Source organism: Dipodomys spectabilis, unplaced genomic scaffold (assembly GCF_019054845.1).
Source record: "Dipodomys spectabilis isolate Male_0828 unplaced genomic scaffold, ASM1905484v1 ptg000329l, whole genome shotgun sequence".
Taxonomy (NCBI): Eukaryota; Metazoa; Chordata; class Mammalia; order Rodentia; family Heteromyidae; genus Dipodomys; species Dipodomys spectabilis.
In genome coordinates, this window is record NW_024871006.1 from 4861197 (window position 1) to 4873622 (window position 12426).

Sequence of the window (12426 nt, forward strand, 5' to 3'; positions counted from 1 at the left end):
AAGCTTTGAGGGGTGGCAGCAGAGTGTGGGGACACAAGGGTTGCAGCCCTTGTTCACAGCCCACCCTGCAGCCTCTGCCTGGCACAGTGGGCCAGACATGCGCTGAACAACTCCCATCAGGAAGCCCCTTAGAGTGGGAGAAGACCTGAAGGGGGTAACAGATTAGACTTTCTAAGGGGGGGGGGGGGGGGCAAAAGGGCTTTCTCCCTGAAACCAAGGCCTTGTCTCCCGTCCCGCCACACAACAGCTCATGGTAACGCTCCCAAACCCACACAGGAGGCAAGGCGCCGGGCCTGGCTGGATGGAATGTGGCCTAACAGCTGGGGGGGAGGGGGCCCCCTGCCTTCCAGGGCCAGGCGCCCAGCAGGGGACGGAATGGGAGAGCCTGGCAGGCCTGGCGGGAAGACATGGCTGCCCTGCCAGCTCACAGGGTTGTGTGTAGTCTGGTGGCCAGACCCAGGGGCTGGACTGTAGTGGAGGAGGTGGTCAGAGAGTCCCTCGGTGGGAAGGCGCTAGTGGAGCTGTTATCAGAGCGAAAGAGGAACCAGAGGGACAGCCCGTGCTCCTGGGAGCCCCAGAGATGGCGAGAGGGAAGCAGCACTGTGGGCTGGGCTAGCCTGGGAAACTGGGGTGCCTCTCTAGAGGTCAAGGGGCCACGCCCTTCCCACATTGCTCATTCCAGGTTAACTGTTTATGATCAGATGGGGAAGAATGGCCCTGTAGGCCTCCCCTCCCCCGCCCCCAAGAAGAGAGGCAGGGAGGTAGGCGGGGTCTACTGCGTCTTCTTGTCTTCTGGGGGGTAATAAGGTGGGGGTGGAGGCTGGCTCTGAGAAGGAAAGGAGAGAGAACATTAGAAGGTTCACTTCAAGCTAGGGTCTCCCCCACCCTTGGCCCCGGCCAGCAGGGCCCAGGCCGTGGGCCCATCCCACTCACCGTGGGCATGTAGACGTTGTGTGGGTTGCCTGGGTTGTAATAGGCGCTGGCAGCCGCTTCTGCAGCCTTGGCCTCCGCTGTGAGGCAAACACAGGGCAGGCATTGGTGACAATCCCTCCAGCCCGCGGCCTAAGCCCCAGGGCCCAGGACAGCTGGTGCCAGGGACCCAGACCAAAGCTGCAGTGAGTTTCCAGAGCACCTGTCACAGGCTGCCACTTTACGTGTCTCACTGAGCTACTCAGACGCAGCCCACCAGGTGGTCCTGTGGCCATCTGTTTGTAGAGAATAATGCAGGGAGACCTTCCTAGTCACACGGCTAGCTAAGGCACAGATGACCTGAAATCTAGCTCTTCACCCACTTTCTGGTCCCCGGGATGGAAGTCCTGCATCATTTGTGGCTCTCAGTAGTCTGGCCATTTTGAGATTTTCTAGGAGATCTTGGGGAGTGGAGGGCTGGTCCCAAAAAACTGCTACAGCCCAGGGGCCTTACCTGCTGGAGTGGAAGGGACATCAGGGCCGCTGACCGGAGGCTCCATGGGCCCGGGATAGGGTGGAGGCGGGGGCTGCACATAGCCCATGGCTCCATCCATCATGGGAGGTCCTGGGTAGAACTCTGCACAGCAAGAAATGTCAGGGACCCAGTGAGCAGCCAGGCCCTCAGCGTTCCCCAAGACGGCTGTTCCCAGAGCTGCCTGCCCAGCTCCTCAGGGCGCCCTCTGAGCCTCTCTGATGTGTGTTAGTGCTAAAGCAGGTGAAGGAACTAGCGTCCCCTCTCTACCCTCTAGCCTGGGAGAGGCCGTTAGTGGATGGGTGGGGTGGGCAGCAAAGGACACACTCACCAGGTGGGGGCGGTGGATAGGGGTAGCCAGGAGGGCAGGGGTACATTCCATTGGCGACTGGTGGGGGAAAGACATAGGCCCCGCTGGGCATGTAAGGGTACCCATAGGCTCCATTGGGGGCTTCACCTCTGGAAGCTATAAGTACAAGGGGAGAGAGACATGAGTGGCGCCGGCCTCAGGGACCGCTGGGTCCCTGGACTGGGCTAGCAGGCATACCCTAGCTCCATCCCGCCGCCCACCCCACGTGGGACTGCCTTAATCAGGACGCCGCGAGAGGAGAGGTCAGAGCCATGGAAGTCAAGGACAGGGGGAGGCATTCGAGATGGGGTAAAGGATGGAACCCAGCGCTCGGGAATTTTAGATGGTTGCTTAGAGGCACTTTTATGGTTGGGTTGCTTGTTTTAAAATGTACAAGCATGAGCAGCTCTGTCAGAATGACATCTGCCTGCTCCAGGCGGGTGAAGCCCAGGCTTTGGGTTCAGAACACACAGGATGGTAATTATAGGCTTCCTTCCCCCATCTCTAGCCCGGGTCAGCCCTGGTCAGCTGAGCGCAGATACTTATCTGTTGGTGCTTACAAAACAACAACAACAAAAAAAAAACAAGTTCAAACAAAAAGCCCACATGCTGGCTGTGCCATCCGTCCCCTAAATCTTAGAGCCTGGCTACCTTGAGAGGCCACCTGCAGCATCCGCTGTCCAAACTCAATGGCGCCCCCTGCCGTGAAGGTCAATTTGTAGGAAGCGGAGCCTTCCCAGCCACCTGAGAAAGGGACAGGACAGGTGAATGGACAACTCGGGAAAGAGAACAGGCCAGATCCCCAGCCCCACAGACATGACTTCAGGCCCTGAGCCAGTGCGCACGTGTGTGTATACCATCACTGGTGCTTGGGCTTGAGCTCAGGGCATTGTGTTCTTGCCATGCTTTTTTTGTGTGCAAGGCTAGCACTCTACCACTTGAGCCACAGCTCTATTTCTGGCTTTTTGCTGGTGAACTGGAGATTAGTAAGAGTTTTATGGACTTTGCTGCCCAGGCTGGCTTTGAATCATGATCCTCAAATCTCAGCCTCCTGAGTAGCTGGGATTACAGACACGAGCCACTAGCACCTAGCTACAACAAGCACTTTTATTTGGTTTTCTACTCTGTTCACTCTCTGGAAAGATGATCTGAGTGGCTAACTTTAACCCAGCATTCCCCAGCTACCAGTATTAGGCAAATGCACATGCATTCCTCCGAAGTTAACCTAGAGCTGGGAAAGGGACCTGGCTAGGATGGTGAAGGGCCTGGGGGTGGATCCCCGAGGTGGCAGTCGGAGCTGCCCACAGCCCCTCCGTGGGGGCCATCTGTGCCCCATTTGTGCCCAAGCTCCCTCGCTACCTACCTCCTGCTTCGGCCTTCACCATTCCCTTGATGTAGTTTGCACCAAATACAGGCTGCTTGATCTCACAGTCCTTCATCAGATAAAATGGCATCATGAAGGACTGCATGGCATCCTTCCCCTTGGACAGAAAGATGATCTGCAGGGAGAGAGGCCAAGGGCCATCAGTGCCAGAACTGCCGCTGGCTCTGGCTCAGCCGTCATCCCCGACCCGCTTCCTGCAGATGACAAGTCTACTCCCAACTGCCAGCCCTGCAGCCCCCGGGCGCTCTGCACCAGATCTTCAGAGGAAGCACTATAAAGGAAAAGGCCCCAAGAGTGGCCTAGAGAGGCCAGACTCAGTTCACAAGGGGAAGTGAGCAGGCAGGACGGCTGTCATTGAAGGAGCAGAGGTAGTGGCAGAAAGTAGCCCTGATGTGAAGAGGTCTATGACACAAGGGACACACAGGCAGGGGCAGGGCAGAGGCAAGGCAGGGCAGGGCAGGGCAGGGCAGGGCAGGGCAGGGCAGGGCAGGGCAGGGCAGGGCAGGCCCAGCTTGAACCTTAAACAATGGAGCTGTAGCAGGGGATTAGAGGCCAGAAGGGATCATCATGACCTTCCCACAGTGGTCTCTGCCCAGAGGCCACATAGCTCTCCTGTCCTGTACCTACAGTTTCAAAATCACCTGATAGGGTTGGGAATGTGGCTTAGTGGTAGAGTGCTTGCCGAGCACGTATGAAGCCCTGGCTTTGATTCCTCAGTACCACATCCACAGAAAAGGATGGATGTGGTGCTGTGGCTCAAGTGGTAGAATGTTAGCCTTGAGTAAAAAGAAGCTCAGGGACAGTGCCCAGGCCCTAAGTTCAAGCCCCAGGACTGGCCAAAAATAAATATCCCTTGATAAATTCAATGTAACCAAAGACTTGAACTATCAGATGGGATATTGAGGGCCTCATGTGTTAGTCAAGCCGAATAAAACCCGAAATGTGTTTTTTCTAGTTTCATAGAAAGCTATGGACAGGGGGCTGGGAAGGTGGCTCAGTGGTTGAGCGCTTGCCTTGCATGCCTGAGGCACTGGGTTCGATTCCTTAGCACCACATAAGCAAAAAGAAAAAAGCAAGAAGTGGTGCTGTGGCTCAAGTGGTAGAGCGCAAGCCTTGAGCTGAAGAGCTGAGGGATAGCGCCCAGGCCCAGAGTTCAGGCCCCACGACCGGACCCCCCCCCCAAAAAAAAAAAAAAGAAAGCTATGGACAGGGACTTGTTCCTATTCATCTCTCAGAGCCTGTGTTGCAGTCTGGCATTTTCTGTTAGGCTCTCAGCCCACCCAGCCTGCAGGAATTCTATTTTTTTTTTTTAAATCACTTTGGAAGTGGGCACAGGCTTCAGGCTACTCCAGGCCCAAATCATCACAGCTGCTGCATCGCACTCTAGAGAGAGTCTGTGGCAGCAGCTCTAGAATTTGCCTAGACCCACTGCCCAACAGTCAGCTGATCTGCACAAAGAGCCTGACGGGTCTAGAGTCCAGAAGGAGCACGTGACAGAAAAACAGGAGGGGGAAGGCACTAAGAGTTCACCAGGGCTGAAGCCACTCAAGTCATCAGGTGAAGGATAAGGAATACAGGACTACAAGAGCAGAGGGCCTCTAGCTCAAATGACCTGTTGTACAACTCACCCGGTAAGGGGTAAGGTAGACGGTGCCCTTCTTGGTCCCTTTGAAAGCCTCTGGTATGTTCTTCATGTCATTGAATGTGAGCTCCACATGGTCATAAGACATCAGGATGCTGTGAGGAGATTAGATAAAAGGCCTTGACGAGATGGCAGATGTCATCTGTCACCCCACACGCTGGCCAGGTTGCCCAGCAGTCCCGACTGGGCTTACGGAAACCATTTAGCGCAGCCAAGAAGAGACAAACGCATTGAGGTCAACAGAATTTCACCAAATTCCACTTACACAGCCCCACATGACCAGCAGCCAGGAGCAGAACTCCAGGACTCTGGAGATGCCCTCATCTCTCCAAGGTATACTGGATGACCTGCGTTCCTTCTAAGTCCTGCGAGTGATGTGCTAGTTTGCTGCAGTTTTAGGCCTAACAGATAAACATGGCTTAACGTCTAAGACACGAGTCTACATACAACAAAGCGGCGTCCTTCAAGGCTCCCTTATGTCCTGGCTTCTTAAACTGATCTGCATCGATGCCTGTCCAGAAAGCTTTGGAGATGATCACATTTTTCTGGGAGGACAGAAAGCTTTCTGTCTCTTAAAAAGGCTCAGGAATTAAACATTGTTTATTATTTTAAACACCAAAGTTTAAACATGACTTAAAACTTCAATTATGGGGGCTGGGAAGGTGGCTCAGTAGTAGAGTACCTGCCTTGCATGCATGAGGCCCTGGGTTTGATTCCTCAGCATCACATAAGCAGAAAAAGCCATAAGTGGCGCTGTGGCTCAAGTGGTAGAGCGCTGGCCCTGAGCTGAAGAGCTGAGGGACAGTGCCCAGGCCCAGACTTCAGGCCCCACCACCAACAAATCAAAACAAAAAACAAACAAAAAAAACCCCTTCAATTATGGAATGTGGATTAGTGGTAGAGTGCTTGCCTAGCATGCATGAGGCCCTGGGTTTGATTCCTCCGAACCACATAAAATTAAAAACAAAACAAAAAACCCAACCTTCAATCATGTTAACATTATTTTTTCTTTCAGAAGTAAGGTTGTCTGGGTGCCAGCCACTTGCCTATAATCTCAGCGTTAGGAGGCTGAGATCTCAGGATCCCAATTCAAGGCCAGTTGGGAAGAAAAGTCCTCAAGACTCATCTCCAGTCAACCAGCAAAATGCCAGACTGGAGATGTGGCTTAAGAAGGAGAACATCATATTTAAGCAGAAAAGGCAAGAAAGAGTGCAAGGCTTTTCCAGGTGCTGGTGGCTCATGCTTATAATCCTAGCTACTCTCAGGAGGCTGAGTCTAAGGACCATGAATCAAAGCCTGCCTAGGCAGGAAAGTCTTTGAAACTTTTTTTTTGGGGGGGTGGGTCATTGGGCTTGAACTCTGGGCCTGAGCACTGTCCCTCAGCTGTTCAGCTCAAGGCAAGCGCTCTACCACTTGAGCTATAGCACCACTTCCTGTTTTGAGTAGTTTATTGAAGAGTCTCATGTACTTTCCTGCCCGGGCTGCCTTTGAACCGTGATCCTCAGATCTCAGCCTCCTAAGTAGCTAGGATTACAGACACGAGCCACAGGTGCCTGGCTTCTTTGAAACTCTTATCTCTCAGAAATTACTCAAGAAAAAAAAAAAAAAGCCAGATATGAAGCTGTGGCTCAAGTGCTACAGCACTAGCCTTGAGCAAAAAAAGCTCAGGAACAGTACCCAAGCCCAGCCAGAGTTCAAGCCACGGCCCTGAGTTCAACCCCAAACACCAGCACACCAAAAAAAAAAAAAAAAAAAGTGAAGAAGTTGAAGTATGGCTCAAGTGACAGAACGCCAGGCTTGAGCAAAAAAGCAGAGCGAGAGCACAGACCTGAGTTCAAGCCCCAGTAAGGGAACTAAAAAATAAAATATGCAGAACAAGAAGTAAGGCTGAGACAGTTCCCCAAAGAAGGCACACCCTGTGTAGCAACCGAAGAAATGTCCCAATGAGAAAGAAAAGCAGTCCCAAGAGATTTACCAAATGACATCACAAGTATTTGGCCAGTTCCTGGACCTGGCTCAAAAACACAGATGCAACAAACTAGAGAGCAACGAAGTTTCTGATTACATGATTAAAAAAAGAAAAGTCCAAGTTCAGATGGCTCATTGTTCTTCTTTCCTCTTCCCAAATACAACTTTCCTGACTGAGTAATGGGAAGAAAAGACAGCTGGCCCAATATGGGAGGACAGCTCAGAGGAAAAGAGGTGTTTACCAGGAACAGGCTGGGCCCATCGTAAGATGGAGACAAAGCCAGCCTTCCAGGTCTGGCCTTCACCCCACTCCAGGCTTTCTCCTCCTGACTCACTAGGCATTTCCAAGTGACACATCGCAGTCTGGGTGCTGATCTAAGTGCAGGTTCTGTCACCGCCACGGTGTCTCCCTGGGGAATGTGGGCGTCTCCTAAGCTGCTCCTCACCTTCCAAAGCCAGCAGACCTCAACCCAGGTTTGGAGACCCTGATGGTCAATACCCGAGGAGTAAACAGAAGACGGAGAGACCTCGGGCCAGGAGCTCAGAGGCTGGAGAAGAGATAAAATGCACTTGGGCAGAGAGGAGAGAGAAAGAGAGGAGTAGGAAAGCTCTTGAAGTTGGGGCAATCTCTGTTCTGGGAAGTGACAAGCCCCTGGGAATTCAAGAAAGAGAAAGGGACCAACAGTGGACAAGGAACCACATTCGTGCCTGGAACTGAATTCAGCCAGCTGCCCAACACTATCTGATGTTACCTCGGGGACCTCAGCTGTTCGCTGCTGCTTCTTCTTTTGTGGTCGTTGTTCTGGCCCTGGGCTTGAACCCTTGAACTCAGGGCCTGGGCACTGTCCCTGAGAGCTTGTCTGGCTCAAGGCTGGCGCTCTACCACTGGCGCTCCCGCTGCACTTCCCCCTGTTTCCGGAGCCTCGGCCTCGGGAGTAGCTGGGGTCACAGGCGTGAACCCCCAGCCCGGGGCTCTCGGCTTTTCCCGGCGTGGTTCCGGAGTCTGCCGGTGGTTAGGTGAGGCTGACCCGGGGGGTCTGCAACGCCCTCCCGTTCATTCCCGGCTCTGGACCGGAGGGCGCGTCACCCGACCTCCCCCGGGCCTGCCCTCGGTCCATCCATCCGTCCGACGTGTACTAGTTCCGGGCGCCCACGAGCTCGGGGTTCAGGAAGGCAGGGAGGGGCGGCGGCCCCGGGGCAACCGCGGCCCCGGTGCCCAATAAACGACGATTGTTTTTGTGTAAGGCTCCTCCTCCTCCCAAGTCCCCGACTCCGCGAAGAGGCTCCAGAACCATCCCTAGGCCTGACGGGCGGGCCCGACCCCGGTGCCTGCCGCCCGTCCGTCCGTCCGTCCGCCCCCACGGGGTCGCGACTTCCGGCCGCCCCCGCCGCCGGTCCCCCGGCCGTTACCCCCGCGCCCCATCGCGTCCTCTCCTCGGGAGAAGCCCCCCACCGCCCACCGCCCACCGCCCACACTACTGACAGCCACCCGGCGGCTCTCCAGAATCCTTCCGCAGTGTTTTCACCTCTCCGTGTTGTTGACGATCACTCCGCCGCCTTCCGAGTGATTCTTGTTGAGCGCCATGGTCACTGCGAGAGGGGGGGGAAATCCCGAGACTCGCAACGCACTGCGCCTGCGCCTCTCTTCGGCCCGCCTCTCTCCCCCCTAGTGGCGTCGTTCAGAATACTGTCGGCCAATCATAGCTCTGGAGCAGAAGCTGAGCCAACCACCTGAGCCTGAGCGTCACGTGGTAATAGTTTACTTGCCTCGCTTCCCCCCCCCCCCCCCCCCCCCCGCCCGACTCCCAGTGGCTTGCTGCATCACAAACAAGCTGAAGCCTACAATTCCCAGCAGGCAACGCTCCGGCCATTTCGGCCTCTCGCTACGCTTTCTGGGAGATGATTGCATTCTGGTACTTGTAGTCTCCAGAGGCCGTAGGTCGGGCTTGACTTCTATAGGGTGCCCTGGGTGCGGCTCTGCCCTAGACTCGGCTCCCTACGGGGAGGATTGCCTTCCAGGCAATGAGTGGTTGGCCGAGTCCGGACGAGCTGCCATCGCTTTAATCAACTCCGACTCGGACGCTCTTAGATGGGCCGTGAAAACCACCGCGGGTGCCGGAGCCCGGGCTCGGGAGGGCCGGGCCTGGTCCCCTCCCGGTGCACGGAGCCCGCCGCCTCCACCGCCGCTGGCCTCGCGGGGGCGCTGGAGCGCCGCCTGCCCCGCGGGGTCCCGGCGGAAAGACCTCGGCTGGACCCGGGCTGACGGAGGGAGCGGAGCCCGGCCCGGCCCGTCTGAGCCCGTGATCCGGCGGTGATCGCCGCCTGGCAGCACCCCGGAGGGGACCCTTTGGGGGGGTCCTCAGCCCCCGGGTGGCATCGTGTATCCTTAAGGGATCAGAGTTTGACTTTAGGAAAATAATTGAATTACTGACTGGGGTCAGCTGGGGGTGGGGATGGGGGTGGGGCCCTGGGGCTTGAACCAGGCCTGGGCACCATCCTTCGGCTTTTTCACTCGAGGCTGGCACGCCAGGGCTTTGAGCCACAGCTCCGCTTCTGGCATTTTCTGGTGCTTCATTGGCGATCAGAGTTTCACGTACTGTTCTGCCCGTGCGTTGCTGGGATTACAGGCGTGAGCCATTGGCACCTGCGAGATTTAGCCTTTTTTTCTTTTTCTTTTTGAGATCGGATTACAGATGCGTGGCTACCCAGCCCAACCTAATTTAGCTTTAGGGAGATTTCCTCCATGAAGGAACAAAATCTACCTCACTAGAAGAAAAGATTGTGTTAAAGTCCTGCAAAAGACATCCAGGGTTAGCTCTTGAAGGACAGGTGTAGTGAGTTAATGATGCTCATGATGAAGTCTTCCCTATATGGTTAGATTAATTTTTGCACTGGCAATCTATGCAGCAGGTACAAAGGATTAGGTCAAACTCTATGTGCTGATATGGGAAGATCTAGTAAATACACAATGGTGTAGGCTATAGATATAAAATTTCAGGAAGGTCAGGCGCTGATGGCTCACACCTGTAATCCTAGCTACTGAGGAGGCTGAGATCTGAGGATCTCGGTTCAAAGCCAGCCCGGGCAGAAAAGTCCGTGAGACTCTTTATTTCCAATTAACAACTAGAAAACCGGAAGCAGTAGAGTGCTTGCCTTGAGCTGAAGAGCTAAGGGACACAGTGCCCAAGCCCAGAGTTCATGCCCCACGACCGACCAAAAAAAAAAAAAAATTCAGGAAGGGGCCAGGAATGTGCCTACCATGCATGAAGCCCTGGGTTCAATTCCTCAATTCCACAAAAACAGAAAAGGCTAGAGATGGCGCTGTGGCTCAAGTGGTAGAGTGCTAGCCTTGAGAAAAAGAAGCTCAGACACAGGGCCCAGGCAAAACTAAATAAATAAATAATTCAGGAAAGGTGTACCAGAAATTGTTAGCACTCTCTGAGAAATGGTTTCTGGAAATTGGGGTGTGCTTGTGATTTTAAGAGTACATTGGCCAGGCGTTGGTGGCTTAAGCCTATAATCCTAGCTACTCAGGAGTCTGAGATCTGCAGATCAAGGTTGGAAACCAACACAGGCAGAAAAGTCCCCCGGAGACTCTTATCTCTAATTAACTACTCAAGAAATGGAAGTGATGCCCTTGCTCAAAGAGCTAGAATGCTAGCTTGAGCCGAAGAGCTCGGGGACAGTGCCCAGGCCCTGAGTTCAAGCCTCACAACACCAACACAAAAACAATTCCCCTCCCCAGTACACTGTATTTTTTTTTTTGGGGGGGGAACCTGTCCTGGGGCTTGAACTCGGGGCCTCCCACTCTCCTTTGGCTTCTCTCAAGGCTGGTGCTCTATTGCTTGAGCTACACCTCCATTTCTGGCTTCCTGCTGGTTAAGTGGAGACAAGATCTTGAAGTTTGTGTACCTAGGAAGGTATTGAACTGCGATTCTCAGATCTCAGCCTCCTCTGAAATAGCTGAAACTACAGCTGTGAGTCACCAGCACCAGGCTTGTATTGTTTGATTTTTTTTTTTCTTTACTATGTGCATTTGAGTAAATACCAAAATAGCTACAGAATTGTTTAAATTATTTTAAAATAAAATCCTTCTCTGAGTCTTAGAGATTTACTGATAGGAGAAATGATGTCAGTAACTAAATTGCATAGAGGAAAGAGTTTTCCAGAATCTAACAATAACCTTGCAAACTTTGAGAAATACTGACTTGCTTTACTTCTTGACCTGGACATTACAATGCACATACAAAATATATGATAAAAGCCTGGGCATGGTTTCCTTCAGATATCTGTGCTGAAGTTTCCTGATTTGCAAATCTATTCCTCATCAGAATCAAAACTGTCCTTGCTTTGTTTTAGCCTTATTTATGACTTCTTGGATTATAAATTTAAATGTTAATAATAAGCTGGAGAAAGAAAGAAAAAATCCACCCAGCCATGGGTATTCAGGAATGGTTACTCTCAGGATCATGTAAGGGAAGTTGGGGACAGCTGTATGGCCCCCACCAAACATGGAGACAGAGGCAGATCTGCGTCTTGGATCTTTTGGCCTGGAGCTTACAGCGTGTTGGAGTCCCTCCCCCCCTCCCTCCCCCCCCATGTGTGCTGTCCCTCTCACTCTCTCTTGTGTCTATTCTGGGGCTTGAACTCAGGGCCTGGGTACTGTCCCTTAGCTTTTTTTATTTGAAGCTAGTACTCTACAATTTGAGCCACTGTTCTACACCTGAATTTCTTTTTGTGCTAGTCCTGGGGCTTGAACTCAGGGCCTGAGCACAGAGCTGCTTTTGCTTAGCACTCTACCACTTGAGCCACAGTGCTACTTCTGGCTTTTTCTGTTTTTTTTCTTTTTCTTTTTTTTTTCAGTCGTGGGGCTTGAACTCTGGGCCTGGGTTCTGTCCCTCAGATCCTCAGCTCAAAGCAAGAGCTCTACCACTTGAGCCACAGCTCCACTTCTGGTTTTCCACTCATTTATTGAAGATAAGAGCTTCATGGACTTTCCTGCCCTGGCTGGCTTTGAACCACGATCCTCAGATCTCAGCCTCCTGAGTAGCTAGGATTATAGGCGTGAGCCACTGACATCCAGCTGGCTTTTTCTGTTTATGTGGTACTAAGGAATTGAACCCAGGGCCTCATGCATGCGAAGACAGACACTCTACCACTGAGCCACATTCCCAGCCCCTCACATTTGGCTTTTTGATGGTTTACTGGAGATAAGAGTCTCACAGACTTTTCTGGCCAGCCATCTTTGAGCCAAAATCTCCAGATCTCAGCCTCCTAAGTCGCTAGGATTACAGAAATGAGCCAACAGGGCCCAGCTTGTAGGCCCTCTTTAGGAAATAAAAACAGCCAAGGCTAATGGCTCACACTTGTAATCCTAGCTACTTAGATTTAGATCTGAAGATCATGGTTCAAAACCATTTTGAAGTAGATTCATGGCTCGAGCTTTAGAACAACAGCCTTGAGTTTAAAAAAAAAAAAAAAGTTAAGACGTGGGCTGGGAATGTGGCTTAGTGGAAGAGTGCTTGCCTAGCATGCATGAAACTGGAAGTGGCGCTGTGGCTCAAGTGGTAGCGCGCTAGCCTTGAGCAAAAGCAGCCCAAGGGCAGCGTCCAGGCGCTGAGTTCAAGTCCCAGGACTGGCAA

General features: G+C 52.9%; 1 protein-coding gene across 2 annotated transcripts; it reads right to left on the minus strand.

The window, feature by feature from the left end:
* Nucleotides 1–681: 681 nt before the first annotated feature.
* On the minus strand, nucleotides 682–8443 carry Wbp2 (WW domain binding protein 2). 2 transcript variants are annotated; one of them, XM_042702633.1, is made up of 8 exons: nucleotides 8311–8443; nucleotides 4803–4911; nucleotides 3154–3289; nucleotides 2442–2534; nucleotides 1773–1907; nucleotides 1424–1546; nucleotides 934–1010; nucleotides 682–826 (listed from the first exon to the last, which is right to left on the minus strand). In XM_042702633.1, exons 1-8 carry the CDS (start codon nucleotides 8367–8369, stop codon nucleotides 773–775), a joined length of 786 nt encoding a protein of 261 aa, XP_042558567.1. In that variant the 5' UTR covers nucleotides 8370–8443; the 3' UTR covers nucleotides 682–772. The 2 variants fall into 2 exon arrangements, with proteins under 2 accessions (XP_042558567.1, XP_042558568.1); XM_042702634.1 differs by lacking the exon at nucleotides 8311–8443 and adding an exon at nucleotides 7537–7905.
* Between the last annotated feature and the right edge of the window lie 3983 nt (nucleotides 8444–12426).

Coding starts and splice junctions, on each gene's coding strand:
- Wbp2 (XM_042702633.1), bottom strand. CDS start 8,369: ATGGCGCTCAACAAGAATCACTCGGAAGGCGGCGGAGTGATCGTCAAC. Junction 3,290..4,802: donor TCTACCTTACCCCTTACCGG/GTGAGTTGTACA, acceptor CTCTCCCTGCAG/ATCATCTTTCTGTCCAAGGG. Junction 1,011..1,423: donor TGTCCCTTCCACTCCAGCAG/GTAAGGCCCCTG, acceptor TTTGCCTCACAG/CGGAGGCCAAGGCTGCAGAA.